General features: G+C 48.5%; 1 protein-coding gene across 2 annotated transcripts in view; it reads left to right on the plus strand.

The window, feature by feature from the left end:
* The window catches only part of LOC135921380 (uncharacterized), a 60387-nt gene that overhangs the window by 22308 nt on the left and 17799 nt on the right, over positions 1 to 20280 (plus strand). For both annotated transcript variants that reach the window (XM_070530203.1, XM_070530204.1), the window contains exons 6-9: positions 5099 to 5312; positions 12253 to 12403; positions 17137 to 17258; positions 19486 to 19633. In XM_070530203.1, coding sequence (XP_070386304.1) covers positions 5099 to 5312; positions 12253 to 12403; positions 17137 to 17258; positions 19486 to 19633 — 635 coding nt within the window. The remainder of the gene's footprint in view (positions 1 to 5098; positions 5313 to 12252; positions 12404 to 17136; positions 17259 to 19485; positions 19634 to 20280) is intronic.

A 20280-nucleotide genomic window follows, 5' to 3' on the forward strand; every position in this document is an offset into this window, starting at 1 on the left:
TCGTCGTGCTGTACGTCTTGCGGCGTATAGTGTACATAACGGCCGCACCGGGGATCGATGGTGCGACAGCTTGCGGGTGCGTGCGCAGAAAAGTAGGCAAGACAAAAAGGTCAAAGGGGCGCACACAGGGTAGACAACGTTACTGCGTGTGACTGTCACACTCGCTTGTCGGGGACAGCCATTTTAGGCAAGAGCGGTAACAGCTTTGAAAGGCTTGCGCCGGAGGCGCGTTTATTAAAAAAAAAAATAACAGAGGCTGTTTCGTAGGCGAACCGCCAATTGCACTGAACACCTCGAAATGTGATTTTTTTTTTTCAACGCCAGCCATTTCTCTTTATGCGTCACTCTGTGACAAGGTTGCACACTCTTTGTGCGCATGCGTGGCAGGATGTATGTTTACGCAAACCGTTCCCGCTACTCAACAGTTGGAAGCGGCGCCTGTGTTCGCCCCTTCTATGTATGGGTGCGTCCTTTTTTTGGGCCATGAGAAGAAGGGAAACCAAGGGATCCGATTTTTCTTACTCGCCACCATACGGAGCCGGCAGATAATGAATCCAAGGAAAACGTGGTGGAATTTATATATGGTACTTAATTGAATTGCACAAATGATAGGCAAAAAGAGAATGGAAATGGACGAGAAACAAGTTATCGCCCGTGGGACCCGAACCCACAGCCTACGCATTACGCGTGCGTTAACACTCTTTAGGCCAATGGCATCGCGTAGAACCTGAAATTTCTAAGCAGGCAGCTGACCGATAATCCCTCCAATGCTACTTGGAGGCATCAAATCGACCGGACGCGCATTTATGCAATGAACGAGTAAAAGAGGAAACCGAGGGCCGCAAATTTTGAAAATCGCAACCATGCACTCTAAGGTAAAAAAAAAAAAGGAAGATTTGGGCGATAAAGGCTAGTCCATTTCGTGAGTAACTGGCATGCAACAACAAGTTCTCCTTTTGGGGTTTTATTGCGAGGAGATGTTTTACTGCTTGCAGTTGCTCTCTTCCGGTGCTGCTCAAGGTAACAGCCGCCACTCTTTCCTATTCCATTCAAGGAGGCAATAATTGATAAGAACCATTTGTAAGGCAATTAAAGAAAATCATTGGGTTAAAAAAATCGCTGTGGCTTAGCTGAGGTTAAGCCCAGGATGCGAAGCATACTAGCCTTTATTTTAGTTGTTGAACCACTGTTTAGCCTGGTGAAGTGCTGTTGTTTGGCTATATTTGGTTCGGCTAGACGAAGAAACAACTCATGCGTTACTCTGCTTCGCCTTCAAGAGTGGAACGCGACAGCGTTCCCGTCGACCCGCCAAGGGGTGTAAGACAATGGGCTACGGCGCAGCGACTACGCGCCCCGCATGGGACGCGGTGAGCGTCGAGCAACGCAGCGTTCGGCGTCGAGCAACGCAGCGTTCGGCGCGGCAACGAAATGTGCGCCTGAGCAAGCGACGCACGCCTGAGCCTTAGAAACAGCTCGTTTCTAAGGCAACACCGCATTCACTAGACGCGCTTTTGTACCGCTTTGAAGCATCGTACTCGTGGCTCAGTGGTAGCGTCTCCGTCTCACACTCCGGAGACCCTGGTTCGATTCCCACCCAGCCCATCTTGCAAGAGTTGAGCCAAAGCCACCTAGAAACAGTCTCTGTAGCACGCCGCAACCTTCGCTTCTCATTCCAACGAGCAGCTCTGTCTCCAGGAGGCATCTCACCTCGTGAGTGTCTAGCAGAGGCAAGCGCAGGTGCTTATATACCGCCGCGAGCGACGGCGCGAGTTGGAGCCCCGTTTCTTCTGTGTCGTGACGTCACGGTGTCACGTGGTCAGCCTTGAAGGCGTCGCCGCGAGCGACGGCGTGAGTTGGAGCCCCGTTTCTCCTCTGTCGTGACGTCACGGTGTCACGTGGTATTGAAGGTGACACCGCCGCGCCTGAGGAGCTGGGTTGAGCTCTAGTCATATGCTTCGCATAAAAGAAAGCAACCTCCAGACTTGGATTCGAACTCGCGTCTTCACGAGCCAGACACGCTAACCACTACCCCGTGGCAACTGTATAGGTTGAAACGACACCATAGAGGTAGCGAATATGTTAAGCAGCCACGTGCAGGTGCGGCAATACCACAGAGATTCGGCAGTTTGTGCATGCAAAGCGGGAGAGTCTAGCTTTGCGTGCACTTGTAATCGTATGCGAATGGAAATGAGAAATATGCCGGATTTTTTTTTTTGGCACGAACAAACCTGGAACACATAACATGTATACGTGTGGCCCAATGGGTGCACGGGAAGTGACAGACAAATTTCTGTGTCGTTTAGCATGTGCTTGTTTTCCCGACACATCGCTTCACTAAGGTTGACGCCGAGCCTGTCCATGTCGGAGAGCCAGTCTATGGAAATGTCTTGCGCGTCTAATGCGTATCCTCTATTTATAGCTTGCACTTGAGGGGCATAGCGCGCCACGTTCAGCCTTTAGGTTCCATGAAAATTTTCTATCGAAGAGGGAGAGTACTGCCTTGCGTGTAGTTAATCCGAAAGGGCGTTTGGCTCACGCTAAGAGGCACTACCGCTTTCGTCGCTTCACTCGACGACACGAGGGAAAAATAAGCGGGTGCATGGGGACTAGCTGTTGCCCTTCATCGTCCCGCTGCTGCCTTTCCGGCAAGGAACTAAAAAACACTTACGTTCCCACATGTGCGCCCGATACGCATACTCGTGCACTTAGTTAGTCCTTCATTGGACGAAAGCGCCCTTCTTTAGGAATAACTGTGCAGTCACTCTCGCTTACCCCCTCCATGTTCCTTAGAGTGTATTACGCCAATAGATAACGACGCCAACGGAGGCAAAGGATAATCTTGTTTTTAATTGTGTGGAAGCGATACGCGAAAAGGAACTGAAGGTGGACGAAGCAACTACCTTGTTGATGGGAGCCGACTACAGAACGTCTGCTTTATAGGCAGACCCTGCGGGTTTCATAAGGCGAAGTTGCCGGACAGTGAGTCCTTCGTTAGTTCGCTTTCTAATATGTCGATGCGTTGTTACTAACTGGCACCTAGCTAGTAATCACAGTGCGTAAATATTAGGCGTGATCAAAAAACGCGCGAGGTGCGTTGTTCTCTGCTAAACCGCCGTTTCGCATGCGGGGCCCACAAATGAACCGCCTTTACACGGCAGCGAACGTGTTTTCCTTTTTTTTTTTCGATAGACAACACATCGTCCTCCTGTTCGAAATCAATGCCGCGGAACCTTGTTGGCACCGTCGGATCACATGGGTCTCACATGTACTGCTGTCATAGCTGTATGTCCGGCGCTGGTGAGCTTGAAAGCGCACCTTTTGCACTTAAAGCTCGTAAAACCACCTACGCGGCTCTGTAAACTTATCTTTGTACCCCTCACTTTCGTAGGGCTAAACGTGGTCGGCATATTCCCGCGAGATTAGGAGAAAGTCAGCTTGGTTGATGCTGCATATTGGGGCACAGGGAATAGCGCCAATGAATCATTGACTGAGGAAGAACTACACACGTGACACATACTTCAGCACTTTATTTATTCCAAATAGGACGCATGTGTGCCTACAAACAAGGATGGCGCTCAGATGGCGTATACTAGATGCCGTGCGCCCGTTCATTTGCTGTTATTGTAACCATTTCTTTTCGTTATAGCGCATGCGTCGTGTTCATCCTCATCTTTTGGTTTATTTATACGCTGTTCCTTTGCATAACGTTGTCTCTGTCTTCTTTCTGCAAGCCTGTATGCTCCGTACCATCGTTAAAACAACGATAGTAATTTTTCTTATCCAAGCGGCAATTACCAATCGAGGGGATCCAAAGTCACACGTGCCTGCCGGACAGGGTAGTTACAGGTTCCAACGCAGCAGCGGAGGAGGACATGGTTTCTGCCTTAAAAAGATTGTAACTGAAGCGGATAAGCATGTTGAGATCATCTTGGCGCTTTTGTCCCATGACGTCCAATATTGAAAAAAAAAAAATGTTCTTGCACGGAGATATTCGAACACGGGCTTTCAGGGTTGAAGATATCCGGGACGCTTTTGACAGGGAATGGCTGCTCCTCGATGATGCGGCTTTGAGTGCCTACCAGACTAAGCACGTGTGAACCGTGTGCTTAAACAGCCCCGACGCGTCGAGCGATTGGCTGACCTGGAAGAAACTCCAGGCCAAGGTTCGGCGGCTCCATTGTCCCCGACTATGGATAGCAAGAGGGCAATGCTTCGTCTTAACTGCCGTGTAGAGAACGGTCTTCAAAGCCGTTCTCGATACGCTGCTCCTCGATGATGCGGCTTTGAGCGCCTACCAGACTAAGCACGTGTGAACCGTGTGCTTAAACAGCCCCGACGCGTCGAGCGATTGGCTGACATGGAGGAAATTCCAGGTCAAGGTTCAGCGGCTCCATTGTCCCCGACTTTGGAAAGCAGGAGGGCAAGGCTTCGGCTTAACTGCCGTATCGAGAACGGTCTTCAAAGCCGTTCGACAGCCTGCTGCAGCAGATCGAAATCGTCAGTGAACTAGTCCTGGATGGTTTCCCTCGGTTGGCCTGTGCGGTGCCTGCGCTGCCGTGGTTCGGACACGTGCACCTGATGGGCACGCTGCCGGCGTCACGGTCACGTGGCCGCCGACTGCGCACGTCCCTACGCCGCAGTGACGGGACCAGCGGAGAGCGCGAGGATTCAACCACTGCGCCTCGCCCTCAGCCTAAAGCTCGCGATTTGACCAACGGCCTCAGAGATCCGGTGACAGGCGCTGCAAAGACAGCGCTCGCCGCTCGGAAGCCACGTTTCACGCCGTCAACAGTAACATGCCGCGTCTGTGCTAGTAGCTCACAATTCGCGCAACGACAACGCAGGTGCACTTTCGATGCGCAACTAGATAAAATGGTACAACATCTTGACTGAAGAAAAGTGCTCCGCGCGCTCTCCGCTCGGACACTAGCAGAAATCTCGAAAAGTGAAAAATTCTTTTTTTCTTTTTCAATTCACCACTCGGAAATTAGCCTTGCGATCATGGCTGCTGGTGTTAGCAGTTAGCGTTAATGATCGTTGAATTCAGATGAAACACGTTAGATAGCTTTAACCCCGTTCGCGTAAATCTTCTTTGCAGTCTCGGTCAACGAGCTCGTCTGCACGGTGGGTGCCTACGCGATCTACCCCAGCATGATCCCGACGGACGGCCTGTGCCATTACGTCTACTACAGCGACGTCATAATGGCTCGCGACACCCTGCACGCTGCCCTGGTCCCTGAAAGCTGGGCGACGTTCCAGAATGAGATGCCGAGCCGCAGTCGTACTTCCGGTGGCATCGGCTTCGATATCCGGTTGGTGATTCATCTAGCCAAACAAACCTCCTTTAATCGATGTGTTCCGGCCAAGCGTAGCAGTGCAGCTGTTGGAGGCTAGTAGCTCCAGCAAAATTTGTGCCCCGTGAGAATCTCAATTTCGGGCAATGCAGATATAAATGAGCCTCTAAAGTATACGCCCGAATTGTGAATACGAGCGGATGCGTTGCGAAGCGCTCTCGATAGCCGAACAGCTAGGGACCACTGGATTGCCGCTCTTGTAGACTTTCTCTGCGATTCAACGCGACCGAACAACTCGCGCGCTGCGTCGTCAAGCTCACCATTTCACCATTCGCGAAGACCTGTTTCACCGGCGTAATTGTTACTCAGACGGCCGCGAGTGGTTGCCGGCAGTGTACCTCGAAGCCTTCGCTCCGAAAGTCGGCGCGTGATGCCGTGCTTATCCCTATAGCGCGCGTACTCGGGATCTTTTCAAAACTTACCAACGTCTTCGACAGCGGTATACTACTGCCGAAGGATGTACAACTAAATTGAAAAGTTCATTCGCTATTGTCCCGATCGCCAACGCCGTAGCAAATCTTCAGCCCCCCCCCCCCCCCCCCCCTGCCCTCCGCGCAACCCCATGCCCATGAGCGAAAAAAATGGAAGAAAACAGAAAGAGAGGCGCGCAATTGGCTGCGCTAGTAGTGACGTCGTTGCTCTCCGTCGCAGCCGAGCGCGCGCGCAGCAGTTTCTCTCCGGCTCCGAAATGGGCAGGCCATGCCTTATACGTACTCCTGAGGAGCAGGCAGTTTTCAATCAGCAACGCCGCGAGTATAATCGCCAACCGCCAACCAACACGTGCGCTCAGTTTAGGAACTATATAAATTCTGCTAATATGAAAGTTTGGCAGTTATCGGCCCTGCAGCTTTGCAACGATTGCTTCAGTGCACACTAGACAAGTGCACTATTCTATTATTAGCAGTGCAGCCAAAGTGAAATTTTGCTGCAGTTTGCCTTTAAGCAGTACATATCATTTGACAACCGCCTTAAGGCAAACGCCCCTCGCCCAACCTAGGTTAGGCTGCGTGGAATGTTCTATGGTTGTTGACTATGATGTGCGAATTTTGCATATTCAATGAAAATATTTAGCTGCGCTGACTGGCCGATGAGGGTTGCTTCCCAGCTCACTTAGACTCCAAGCAAAGTTCAAGCGAGTGCAATAAATAGTCAACATCAACTTAATAAAATGTCAAGCGGTACTTAAAAAAAAAGCTGAGTAACGCATGGGCTGATCGAAGCTATAGTGAGTGGCTCTTGGAGTTGCCACAAGGAGTTCTCTATCGTGCGCCAAAACACCGTACAAGGCTCATATAGCGTTCCACTCCATAAAATAATCTTTTAATCGCGTGCTTCGCAGTGGAACCTTGCGGTCTAAGTACAGGTGAGATTTACAAAATTTGTTTCATTGCGTTTTCAAGGTCGCTGGTTGTGCCTGTACTGAGCAGTATGCCTCGCGGGCAGCTAGTGACTATTGCATCGGTTAGGAGGAAACAAAGAAAACGCGCGCAGCTTTTCATGCCATGCGCGTTTGGTTGGCAGAAATAGTCACCAATTCACAGGCGGTTACACAACGTGGCTAACACTACATCTTTTTTTTAAAGCGAGGTTTCTTCGCCAACTTTCCCGGACTTTCCCGACCACGTCTGCGGAGGGCTGCTGCTGTCTAGCCCACCAGCTCATACATAAAAACAATAAAATAAAATAAAACATAACAACGCCTAAACACTCCATACAGATGGTCAACAAGGGAAGCTGACACGTGCGACCCCGTTGTTTACCACTGGGTTAATCCCGACGGTTCATTAAACGACGGCTTCTTAGGCTGCCGGATCCTCGGTACGCAGTTGCTGCTTGCGCTCGGCTGCACGAGCTGCTTCTTGTGCCCGGCATGGGGTAGACGAGCTCTTTCCCGGTTATGCTTGCGGCGTTGCTGATCGAAAACTGCCTGCTCCTCAGGAGTACGTATGGGGCGTGGCCTACCCATTTCGGATCCGGAGAGAAACTGCTGCGCACGCGCTCGGCCGCGACGGAGAGCAACGACGTCACTACTAGCGCAGCCAATTGCGCGCCTCGCTTTCTCTTTTCTTCTTTTCTTTTTCGCTCATGGGCATGGGGTTGCGCAGGGGGCGTTTTTCGGCGTACAGGCGACAGACGGACGGGCGAAATGGCAAGCCATATACAGCTTCACTATAAAAGAAGGTTTACTTGACTGATGGTGGTTTCGAATCTTGGTCACCCAGCATAGCAGCACCAAAACATGGCGGCGGTCCTGGCTGCCCGCTTCGAATCGAATTTGTCGTTGTTTTTGTAAAATCCACTTTGTTGCAAATGACTGTGCAAACGGCTTTCGCTTAGCCTCAGGCCGCTTGGGTTGTTTTCGCGATTGCTTCTCGTTTCGAACGAGCCGAAGCCTAACGAAAGAAATGTTCGAGATGTTAGCGGCACTTATCGGTGAAGTCGGCAGGTAGCCACAACGATGCCATATGGCCTCTGAAATCGGAAGACCTAGCAGGCCAACTTAAATGTGCAATAAACGTGCGCTGTTTAGAGTACGCTGGGCTACAGCGTATAGCGTATGCAACTGTAGCGTACGCTACACTATAACTCAACAGAGTTGCCATCACAACGTCTGCTGGAACAAAAGAGAGAAAAAAAAATCCGTTCCGACATGGTCCTTGGCAAGAAAGTAAGTCTGTCCTGGGGAGACACCCGTGGACCTCACAAACATGGTATCTGCTGCCAGATATGTAATGTGGAGGACGCAATTATGACGAGACCCCCAATGCTCACCTGGTTATCATAAGCTGAAAAATAAAGGAGACTTAAACGAACATTTTTGCGGCTCTCGCTTTGGGGAGTCCCATCCTAATACTATTAAAAAAATTTCTCGCACTATCGAACCGGTTGGGCCGCCCCAGGAACTAAGTAGTGCCTTACCTAGCGGCGCTAAATTTAGCCTCGGCGTTCGCATGGGTATAGCTCGGCAGTACCCGTGGCTGTCGACCCTAACGGCAGTGATCGCGTTTTGCGAGGGCTCGCCGAGTCATACTGGGTGTAATACCTCAAACTCAAACCTGTGCTCGTCAGGAGTCGTACAAACGAATGACGTTTGTACAGGTGGGCAATTTCTCGCAGGAATTTCACGCTTGCTCAGTTCTGGCGCCCCCGTGTTCGGCAAGCAGGTTCCTAATGCCTTCAATGAACATTTTAAATCCGTATTTACTAACGACAATAACATCTTTCCAAAATTTGAAGCCTCACTACCACCTCTGGAGGATCTTGTCATTAGTGAGCACGGTATCTTAAGTATGCTGCTTAACCTTGAGGTGAAGAAATCACCTGGACCTGACAATATACCTAATGCCTTTTTGAAAAGATATGCACAATGGACATCTAAATGTTTGTTTGTTTTATTTACAAGGTCCTTGTGTGAAAGTCAAATCCCAACAGACTGGGGGACTGCCAGAGTGAAACCGCTTCACAAAAGTGGAGACAAGCAATTGATCAAGAACTACCGCCCAATTTCGCTAAAATCGACTGCTTGTAAACTACTTGAACACATAATTCACAATCACATATCAAACTTCCTCGAAGCTAACAATTTCTTTACTAAATATCAGCATGGATTCAGGAGGGGTTACTCAACTTGTACACAGCTAGCAGAAACTATACATGATTTTTCCTCTTCAATTAACAATGGAACACAGATTGACGCCATATTTATGGATTTCTCGAAAGCTTTTGACAGGGTCACTCACGAAAAGTTAATTTATAAGTTAGACACAATACTTCATAACAAACAATTAGTAAAGTGGATTTCAGCCTACCTTTTAAACAGGGAACAATTCGTTGTTTTTAACAATATTTGTTCTGACAAACTTACAGTTCACTCTGGCGTCCCTCAGGGCTCTGTTCTTGGGCCTCTATTGTTTTTGATATATATTAATGATATTGTGTCTAACATTCCTGTGAAAATTAGGCCTGACGCTGATGATTGTGTCATTTATACAGAAGTAAGAAGTGTCTCAGACCAAATACTACTAAATAGCGCGTTGCAAAAAGTTTCTGCATGGTGTGAATCATGGCAAATGTCCATTAATTTTGAAAAAACTGTATTGATGAGGATTACTCACAAAAAGAATGCCTTACCGTTTGATTACAGTATTAATGATGTGACACTTGCAGAAGTAACAGAATACAAATATCTAGGGCTATGGGTCACTAACAATCTCAGCTGGAACAAACATATTGATTTCATAACGTGTAACGCTTTTCGTAAATTGTTTTTCTTAAGACGGGCATTGCGGTTATCCACTCCATCTGTAAGCCTACTTGCTTACAGATGTATTGTCTTGCCTACCTTAGATTATGCTGCTATCATTTGGGACCCATTCACTAAGACTAACATAAACAAAGTAGAGAGGGTTCAAAGGAGGGCTGCTCGGTACATATATAATAATTACCGACGTACATCAATAACACATCTTTTAATCAAAGCTGGTCTGCCGACAATGAATGAGCGATATCGTTCTGCAAGACTTAAATTCATGTACCAATTCATTAAAGGACACTACAGAACCGAACTCACCCATTTAGTTCATTTTTCGTCTGGGTATGCGACCCGACAACGACATCAACTAACTTTAACTCCTTTTCGCATCCGTAATAACTGTTTTAAATACTCATTTCTTCCACGAACTATTACCGATTGGAATAACCTCACTAACAACGAAGTGTTGCAACCGTCACTGACATTATTCGCTCAACATATTGCCTAGTCTGTGTTACTGCATTTCGTCACTTTACTGTTCTATTGTGTGTTTTCTTTTTTACTGTTTGATATCTTGTTTAAATGTATTCATGATGCTGGCTGCAGAGCTTCAACCTGCACCCTTAATTCCCTTATTTCTTTTGTTTATATTTTGCTATTTTTGTGAAAGTGATTAATTCCTTTTCCCACCCTGCTATAATCCCGATACCGGGATTGCAGTATCAATAAATAAATATCAATAAATAAATAAAAATGACATAATGACACGCGGGCAGCATGACAAAGGGATGTCAGTTCGCGCCGATCAACTTTGACCACGGCAGTCCCCCTTCGCATGGGCAGCGAGTACGTTTACAAGATCAGTCCGTAGGACGCCCACTAGCTGGATCTAAGCATGTGTGCTTTTTAATGATTAAATGCATGTCACGCGCTTAACTATGGTATCATAGCGTAAAGTACATGCTGGTAATGGGCTGCCACATCACTGCACCATTAGACCCACCACACCGGTTTGGCGGCTATTGTGTTGCGCTGTTAAGCACGAGGTCGCGGGATCAAATCCTGTCCGCGGTGGCCGCATCTCGGTGGAGGCGAAATGCAAAAAACGCCCCTGTCCCGTGCATTGGGGCACGTTAAACGTTCCCCTGCTTGTCAAAACTAATCAGGAGTTCCCCTGTGCGTCGTCCCTGATAATAACATCGTGGTTATGGCACCGTAAAACCCTGCGAATTAAATCCAAAGGCCATACTCGATCTTAGATGCGTGGCTTGCGCAGATGGCCGCCGCTGTATCGCTACGCGTGACGCAATGGGAACTGAAGTTAGCCTCGTGAGTGACTTTCGGAGAGGCTCAGCTCGGCACTGCATTTGTACATTTAAGTCTCGAAGTGGTCTCGTTATGAGGAAGCTCACTGCACCATAGTATAGGTGTAATTTATGGAGCCGAAAACCTGTGCCTGCGTATCAGGAGAAGGCCTACAAGTGTGGCACTTCACGTTCGCTCGTCTGCGGTCGCTTTCCGTTCAGCATGGAAAAAAAACGAAATTATGGGGTTTTACGCGCCAAAACCACCTTCTGATTATGAGGCACGCCGTAGTGGAGGACTCAGTAAATTTCGACCACCTGGGATTCTTTAACGTGCACCTAAATCTAAGTACACGGGTGTCTTCGCATTTCACCCCCATCGAAATGCGGCCGCCGTGGCCGGGATTCGATACCGCGACCTCGTGCTCAGCAGCCCAACACCATAGCCACTGAGCAACCACGGCGGGTCCGTTCAGCATGGAGAACGGCGTGAAGAGACTCGAGCAGCAAGACAGAGAGGTATTTAGACACTCTGACCGTCTCCTTATGGAGTGCGATCACAGTAGACTGAAGCAAGCGCAGGAGAGCCAACAATCTAGTAAGGCGGCTGGCTTGAGAGGCGCTAGGCAGCCTCCGGTGCCTCCAGCGCCCAAACGGGGCCGGAATAACTTAAAAACCATCGCAATCAGTTTTTATTACAATTTCGCCATTGGCGTTCAGTGACAGGTCGGAATGACTCGGGACAAGCACACGCGGACGGGCGCCCCGCCCATTTGGGCGTAGTCGTTGTCACCTACCACAGAGGGCCCTTGGTGAATTTCGAGTAAAAACAGATTGTAATAGCGTTACGTTATCCTGGCGCAACTTGTAAAACAAACGGGCCCAGTATGATCAGGAAGTGAGCACGATTGCAAAGTTTGACCGGAAGGCGTACACTCACCCACTGAAACAGCAATTAGGCACGTAAGGTTTCTACTGCTTGAATGAACGTAACTTGTGCATATGACTACGCCGCTTGTGTAGCCGAGCGCCCATACACTCCCAGCAGCAAGTACGAGTAGTTTCGTGTACCCTATTGCAGCCGCGTCCTTCATAGAACCCATACCCAATTTTTTTCTCTTGATGCCGTGGTCTCTACAGCATTTCGCTCGTCACTGTACATTAGTAGGTAGGCACTGCGAAATATATTTTGTAGTTTGTGACACAAGTGTGTGACGTAACAATCTGATCGAAGTGCCACGTCTTAGCGTGTTTCTTGCGCGCTGGACATCAGTGAACAAACGCCTTTGTATAGATCACCGTGACAAGGGTACGAGCTTCGACCTCGTTCATTCATTCCCAGGTACTCAACCGCTGCTGGGGTCAGCGCAGGGATAGAGAAGAAGCTAACAGAACTTGCGAACAAAAACATCAAGCACTATGGTGTGCTGAACCTGTTGCAGAAAGCGGCGAAGATGAAGAACATGTACAGCAAAGCAAAAGAACTTCTCAAAGTAAGCGCATCACTCCTCCTGGTCCACGTGTGAAATATCGCACTAGTGCCCCTTGTCGGTGCCCTTTCTTCTGGAAGAGTTTAAGCAGACGTTATTTGCACGATACGAATAGCTTACTCGGCCTTCCAATATATAGAGGCCACTACCCGAACAAAATAAAAGGCACATGAAGAAGACAATGCCTACCAAGTACACCCGTGCATTATGGCCGTTTAAGAATGCTGCCTTGTGTAAGAATACCACGCGCAGTACTGCATCACGGTACCACGTGCCGTAATTACTCGAGTCTTACGCGCCCTCGGTAGCAATGCGCATCCATTCTCACAAACAGAAGTAAGAACATTTTCAATGCATTTAGCTGGACCACACACACCCATGCTTATCAGATATAAATGGGATGCTGTTGATCGTTCGTTCTGCAGAGCGGTTCGTTTTCACTTGGACAAACTTACTTTATTGCGTGGGTCTGCAGCGAAACGGGTGGGAATGTCGTCGCTGTCAAAGGCACCTTTATGACTTGAGCCCAGGACAACCTTCGTTGCCGCCTGCGGAATCTGGTACCGAATTTCTTAGACGCCTTGCACACCAAGGGAGCCTCACAAACTCACGAGCGCGTTCAAAGCTGCCACAGCTCCCTTAGCTGCAGCTGTGTCTGGATTGGATTGGATTACAGAAATTTGAATCAGTTTGAGGGTAGCATGTTGGTGTTGTGGCGTGGGTTTCGTATTCGAACACAGCGCACGTGTGATTTGTAGTTTGTAGACTTTTCTTGAAGAAGAGTGCGCCTTAGAATCGAGTAAATGTGGTACGTGCCACGCGCATGCGCATCTTACGCGCCCCTAGCGTTAATATGCGTGCCCACCGGGGACTGAACACGCGTATCCACGTGACCACCACGTGTCCCAGTACGATAATCCTCGTGGCCGTTATATGTCTAGCTGGTGGCCGCGTAGGAGACCGCGCGGCTGCTCAAGACTCACGTGTTCGAGTTTGCTCAAAAACAAGGAAAACAAATCGGAGACACCAAGGACAAGAAGGCGAGGTACAGTTGTGCGGTATAGCAAAACTGGATTATGGAAAAAGTGACTTCACGTATACTGGACACTGCGTGGCTATAGTAGAATCTACGTAAAATTTCTATAGAATTTTTGAACGCTAAGTTTGGCGTGCTTTCTGGTTTTAGGTAGACATAATGCAAAGGGTTGCAAAGTGGAGCGGAAAAATATTGCATGGGGCCAGATGGAGAGAGACAGAAATATATATAGAGGGCGAAGCAGGAGTGGCGATAGCTCGTAGGACAGTTGTTTTTAGGTTGTTGAGTTGTGTGGTGCTCTAGCGGTTCAACTTTGGTTATTGGTCGTTTCCTCTGCCATCGTATCACAGACATTGATATCAATGCATCAGGCAACGACATGAAGTTCGTAATTTCGTCGTGCACATGACGTCACCACAGCGTCACCATTTTTTTGTGTCGTTTCTCGGTACGTGAAAAAGCTGGTGACTTTCTCGTGCGCATGGTAGCTTTTGAAGACGCATCTGCCCCACTTGCAGTTGCAAATACGCGTTAAACTACCTTACAAAGCAAGACCTCACTTCTTTATCCATTACAGTGTCTCTTCAGAGGGCGAAATATTCTTAAATACTGCAAATACTACAACCTATTGATTTTTTTTCGCTGCAGGCACCTATTATCTGAGACGACATTTTATTACTAATGATTTAGGCTGTTTGACCTTTTATACAAACATGCATATTATAGTAAGACGCTGCGTGTTACATTATGTACAGATACATCCCGTTATATATGTTGTGGCCATACAAAACCTGTAAAAGATTTGTTCGCAAATGTTATAAGGGAAGGCACTATCAGGAGCCACCATACGCATGTTTGTAGGAGCAAGGGTGAACAAATTCATCTCGTCGGCGCATTGATCAGGAAAAAAAATCAGCTTCACCCTGAAAGCTAATCATTGACATGAATAGCAATTCTTTAGGTAACAAACGACCTAAAGTTCGTAATTTTATCGCCCACGTATATTGAAACGAACTTTCGCTTATTAATCAAATTAAGAAGCGTGGTTTCACGCACTTACTGGCAAACACGAACACATTTAACTTGACGACCACGATCACTCACTGTCACAGCGCTGGCTTGAAGTAGAGGCCGACAGCGGTGAGCGAACGCTTCGGGCTGCCTCTGGATTCGGCTCGTCTCCAAACCTTGATATTACGTGGCCTCCAAGACAACGTGCGCAAAACACCGCGTGCTTGAAGCCGCCAGCCATCTCGGCTCGCCCTTAACTTTTCCACCCGCCGCAAACTACCTCCGAGACAACGCACGCGAGCCGCGTAATGTGCTGAGTCGCGCAGACACCCGTGCGCAGCCACTTCCGGTCTGGAGGAGAGGTGCGCCATCTTTCACCTAGTGCGCGCATGATGACGAGACCTCCAGTATTGGACGAGTTTCCGTATAATTGACATTGCAGCAAAATAACACCGAGCGAGCCTCGCTGCGATCTCCCCCGGATGAATTACGTGACACCCGGCGTCACACCATGGCACGATACAGTCGATGATCAATGCTGACAGCTCCGAGGGCAAAAGCCTATCTGGACAACTGGGGCGCACTGGCTACGCGCTGCGCGAGCATCTTTTCTTGAAGATGTTTCCTGTAGATTCTCTGCATCCATTCGTTCTTGGCAGCATTTCTAGAAGGATGCAGGGTTTCTGTGATCCTATATGCGTTAAAAGAAAGTGGCCGTGGCTTTCATTCACTTGCCGCGGAGGCGTCCAATAAATCAACATGGTAAGTGCTAACTGAGAAGGCACCGTGCTGCCGATTTCGGCAAGCCATGCGCCATCGACTTTGCTGAGGGAAGGGCGTTTCGATGATTTAGTCCTACGTGCAGCAAGAGCAGACAGCTCTACTGCATTGGGGAGCACAGAAGGGAAAGAAACGGCACGGCACCGACTCGATACGACTGGCCCAGCTTAGGGGACCGCGACTTCTCCACATATGTTGTCGCGGTGTGGTTCGTGCCGAAATGACGCAATGCCTGGCCAAAGCCGCGGTCCTCCCTACTAGAGACACACTGCCTAAAGAAGAAGCAGGATGTACAATGTGGCGCAACGTACAATGTGGCACTGGCACAATGTAGACTGTGGGCACTTCAGGTATAGACGGATGCAGAAGATACAGTAGTCTAGCACAGCTCCGCAAGCAGAGTTGGTCACTAGAAAACAGTGCAGGCTCGTCCAGAGTCAGCAGCTTTTGTTGAAACTCAGTGCGCGCTACGGAGGCAAGCGAGCGACTTGAGCAATCTGCATCGAAGTCGGGTCATGAGCATTACGTTATCACATTATCGTCCAGCATTCGAAAGAATACAAATAGCGAGGCGAACTAACAGCCAAGTGAAATGAACGGCGCACAGTCCAACGCTCACGGCAAAAGAAAGATGCAGCGGATCTAACGAGCCGAAATCTATATACAGCGAAGCTTTGTGTCAGTGCATAAAGAATCTAAACACGAGTACGCTCTCACGCACGCACGCACGCACGCACGCACGTACGCACGCATGAGGGCGGGCCTTTTGTTAAGCGGAGTCCCAGGTTACTAGCGAGGACGACGGACGCCTTCAACTCGTCGTGGTTTCAGAGGCCATTGCGCACACTTAAGAAGCGCAATTCGAATCCATTCTACCCGCAGCGTTTGCTTTCTCATTACCGTGCATCCGTGAATGCACAGCTTTCCGGCTCTTTTATTTGCCCCCACACGACGGGCGCCTCGGATGCGCGGAGGCTAGCGCCATCTGGTGGTGTTGCAAGGAACCCAGTGGCGTGCGTGCAGCGCGAACTCCGCTGTGATTGGTTGGCGTTTCCGTTCAGCAAGGGAACCACCAGGTGGCAGTCAGGGGGACCAAACACCGGCGAGGTACGCAAAGAAAAACATCGCTTTTTGAAAACGGATAGAAACGAGGGAGGAAACATCCAACGCGCATAATCACTTCAATATGCGATGCGTGTGCGCTGCTCGAAGGGGTAGTAAATGCCTATTCGACGCAAGAACGAGTTCGTGGACTTGTTAGTCGAAGTTCAAGCCCACTTATTACGACAGAATAGTCGCATATATATGGAATGCGCTTTTGCTGCAAAGCAACCAAAGCAAGAAAGTGCAAGCAAGATATTTCGGTCCACTTGTTCCGAAAACCTAGGGTAACAGCCTTCGGGACCTGGTGTCTCTTGCGAGGTGAAGCTGCCGAAAGAGCGAGGATGCAGAGCGTGGAGAGATCCTCCTAATCACAGTTCTTTTTTTTTTATTCCACCAAGAGTCATGATTTTAAGTGCAGCCAGCCTTCTCCACGCCAATGCGTCCTGTGTCCAAATCCCCTTAGCTATTAGGGTCATCTAATTGTACGTGATGTTCTTTGCTTTCTGTTGTCTGCTTGGCCCGCTTGTAGTGAAGTGTCATGCTTGCAATATTACGTATAAGATTGGGGACCAAGGAAAAGTACATACTCTTCGTAGTGTATTCATGGCTCGGAAATAAAATTTTGTGAAGGTAAACTATAAACTAAAGACACAAGATAGTAGGAATGAAAGACATGAGAATAAAAAGCAGCAAAGAAGGATCATCATTACTTTTTTTCTTTTTTGCCTGTTATCGCTATCTAGTATTTTCAATGGCGCATGCGTTGATCTTGTATTTTTATGCGTTCTAACTCGTTTCTTTGCAGAAACTGAAAGGGGTCCAAGGCAACGATGCGACGAGAAAAACGTTATTAGCTTTCGGAATATACAATTACCGAGAAAAGGACGCGTATGCAATCCTGCAGGAGATTTTTACCGACGCTATCAAGTGAGTATAGAGCGATTGGGGATGCCATTTTTTTTCATCCCTCACTTTTAGAGCACCCACAAAGGTGCTCAAGTGTTCATTTCGTTCTAATTATTTTTCAATGTCGGTTTCTTCAGTGAAATTTCTAAAAAATGTAACGCTACAGAACTACACCGTGCAGCCCGTCTTGTATTTGCAGCATAAATAGCTTTCACGTGCACTTGCCTACTCTCACACTCTGCGGGGCAACAACCACTGAATCTCCAGTGTTGAATTTTGGGTAATTAAAGCCGCAATAAAAAAAGTTCGCAATTTCTCCTGAAAGGCGAATTGGGATAGCAAATTAGGTGACAGCTATGCGAACTAAGGATAGTAATCTTATGGGCCCGGGAAGCTCGTAAACATTCGCTGACTAAATTAACAAGCGTGGTGTACCGTGCGCACGAGCAAACACATTAACACATCTCACTCCATGACCACGCGCACTCGCTGTATAAACTGTGTAGTGAGAAAGTGCGGCTCCGAGAAAATTGTGCTGCCTCTTCAACGCGAACTAATCGGCGATAACACAGCGCACGCGAAGCCATCAACGCTGGTGCAAACTGTCCATAATGCAGATCCCTTTCAAGATAGGAACCGCGTGGCTGCGCCACGAGGACGCGTCGCCGAGCAGTACGCCCCGCCCCCTCCCCCCAGTGAATTGCATGCGGCGGAAGACGGTGCCCTTCATCCCAACTTTCCTTCCTCGCGCGCGCTAAATTGAGCTACCATCGTCGGCTCGTCCTTGCAGTCTTTCAGTCGCACATACAGCTTACGGAGCCTGACAACGCCGTCATCACCCTTGAACTTTATGCAGAACATCACGGCGACGGCGACGACGACGACGGCAGAAATTCGCCTGGAGTGTCCACGTAACTGCTATCGCAATAGAACATTCAACGGACGGCTAGAATGGGGTGACATCTAAGCAGTGAAGTGAAAGGGCAAATTGTCGTGCAACCGAATGTAGCGCGGAGCTACAATGAAACCCGTACGCGTTTTCCAGAATGAAAGCTTCGCAGTCGGGCAAAAATTGATCCTGGTCCCCCATCTAAACCTGGATACGACGCCTATCCGGGGATGGCTGTTCGAGGGCTCGACAAGTCGGAGCACAGTGACACTGAATATGGCAAACACTTCAGCGTAATCTCACAAGGTGGAGGAATTCTCATGAAAGGTAACATTGTGATCCATGTGAATGTAGCAGGAAGCTACAAAGGACACCGATACGGGTTTTTGAAGAAAGAAAGCTCTCCTTTGAAGTTCCACGCTATACTCGGGTTAACGACTATTTACCCTTTCGGAACACTTCCTCGACCCTATGAGAGTGGAGTGCAGAAATGTCCGTGCAATGGGGGGAAGGGCGCTCAACTTTAAACAACTTCAGTTGCCCGGTCAAAATTATTCCGGAGCCCCACACAACAGCGCCTCTCATAACCATCCAGTCGTTTCGGCATGTGAAACCCCAAAAATGGATTTCAATTTCTTAAATGAAAAGCACCATAATCTGATAACTTGCGGAACAGAGTTTAGGTGCGTTCGAGCAGGGCTCCGCAAAAGGACTTGGATGAGCCCGATTAAATGACATCATTCAATCACTCGTAGGCGCCTATCTCGGTCCGCATTCCGGAGTGCCAAAACTTGACCTTGACATTGAAATTATGCCTTGCGTGAACCTTTTCATAAGAATCCCTGTGTGTGCGAATCATTCCACAATTTGTTCTTCGTAATACATTTGCATGTTGCTTTTGCTTCATTTATATTTCCTTTTGAGCTGTTCTTCACCCTGAAACTGCATCAAAAGGGCAACATATTTCTGGATCTTAGAGGCAAGCGCTGTGTTTCTTGTTGTACCTCTTACCTGGGCACCATGGCTGTGTTGCATTGCCTTCAGGAGTGTGCATCAGTCGTAAATACGTTTTCACAGAAAGTGAACGGGTGATGAAACAAGGAATGTTTCGTAGCTCAAACCAGCGTTTCGCGACGCGCACTCGTGCCCATCAAGGAACTTCTGCACGTTGCCAGCGTCGTCGCATTGGCGAAGGCAACGACCTTTGTCAAAACACAAGCTCCAGCCAACGACTTCCTGTCGTTTGACGAACTTTGTCGGTTGTCTGTATGTGGATACGAACTGTCTCATTCATGAACAAAGTTCTTTCCTGCAAAGCTCATCGTTTAACATGACGTATGGCGCGTCAATTTGCTACAGCAACCACGTGGCGGACACGGTCATCATATACAGTTCGGTGGGGTGGATTGAGAGAGAAGGAGTGTGCTACAGCCACCCAACTTCCGTTTTCGACAAGAGTGATTTGAAGGGAGCGGCTGTCAAGGAAGCCGACCGGGCACCTTACATCGTGAGTATAGCGCTTCCGTTACGAAAAACTTGACCATCTATAAAAAGAAAGCAAAGTAGAGGCGCGCAAAAAGTAGAAATTCAGAATACGAATCCATTAGTCTCTACATACGTGCGCGATTCAAGGAGCAAATATTCGAGCTTGTCGAATATTCGTTTCTACCGAATAGTAGAATGGACCGGAATAGCTGCCGTATGTAGGGAGGAACACAGATGTGGAAGCTCTCGCAAATGTTTCTGATGCAGGAAAGCCACAGCTGCAGCGCGTAGGCAACGTTGGTTGAGCTAGCACATGGACGAGGCTGCTTCTGCGTAGTATAGTTAACGGTCGTTAAATAAGCCTGCCTCGCCTTATGCGGGAAGAATTCTGAAGAATATTGGGAAGAATCGGGGATAACAGTTAATGGAGAATACCTTAGTACCTTGCGATTCGCTGATGATACAGCTTTGCTTAGTAACTCAGGGGACCAATTGCAATGGATGCTCACTGACCTGGAGAGGCAAATCAGGAGGGTGGGTCTAAAAAGTAATCTGCAGAAAACTAAAGTAATGGTTAACAGTCTCGCAAGAGAACAGCAGTTTACGACAGCTAGCAAGGCGCTGCAAGTGGTAAGGGAATACATCTACTTAGGGCGGGTAGTGACCGCG

Source organism: Dermacentor albipictus, unplaced genomic scaffold (assembly GCF_038994185.2).
Source record: "Dermacentor albipictus isolate Rhodes 1998 colony unplaced genomic scaffold, USDA_Dalb.pri_finalv2 scaffold_63, whole genome shotgun sequence".
Classification (NCBI taxonomy): domain Eukaryota; kingdom Metazoa; phylum Arthropoda; class Arachnida; order Ixodida; family Ixodidae; genus Dermacentor; species Dermacentor albipictus.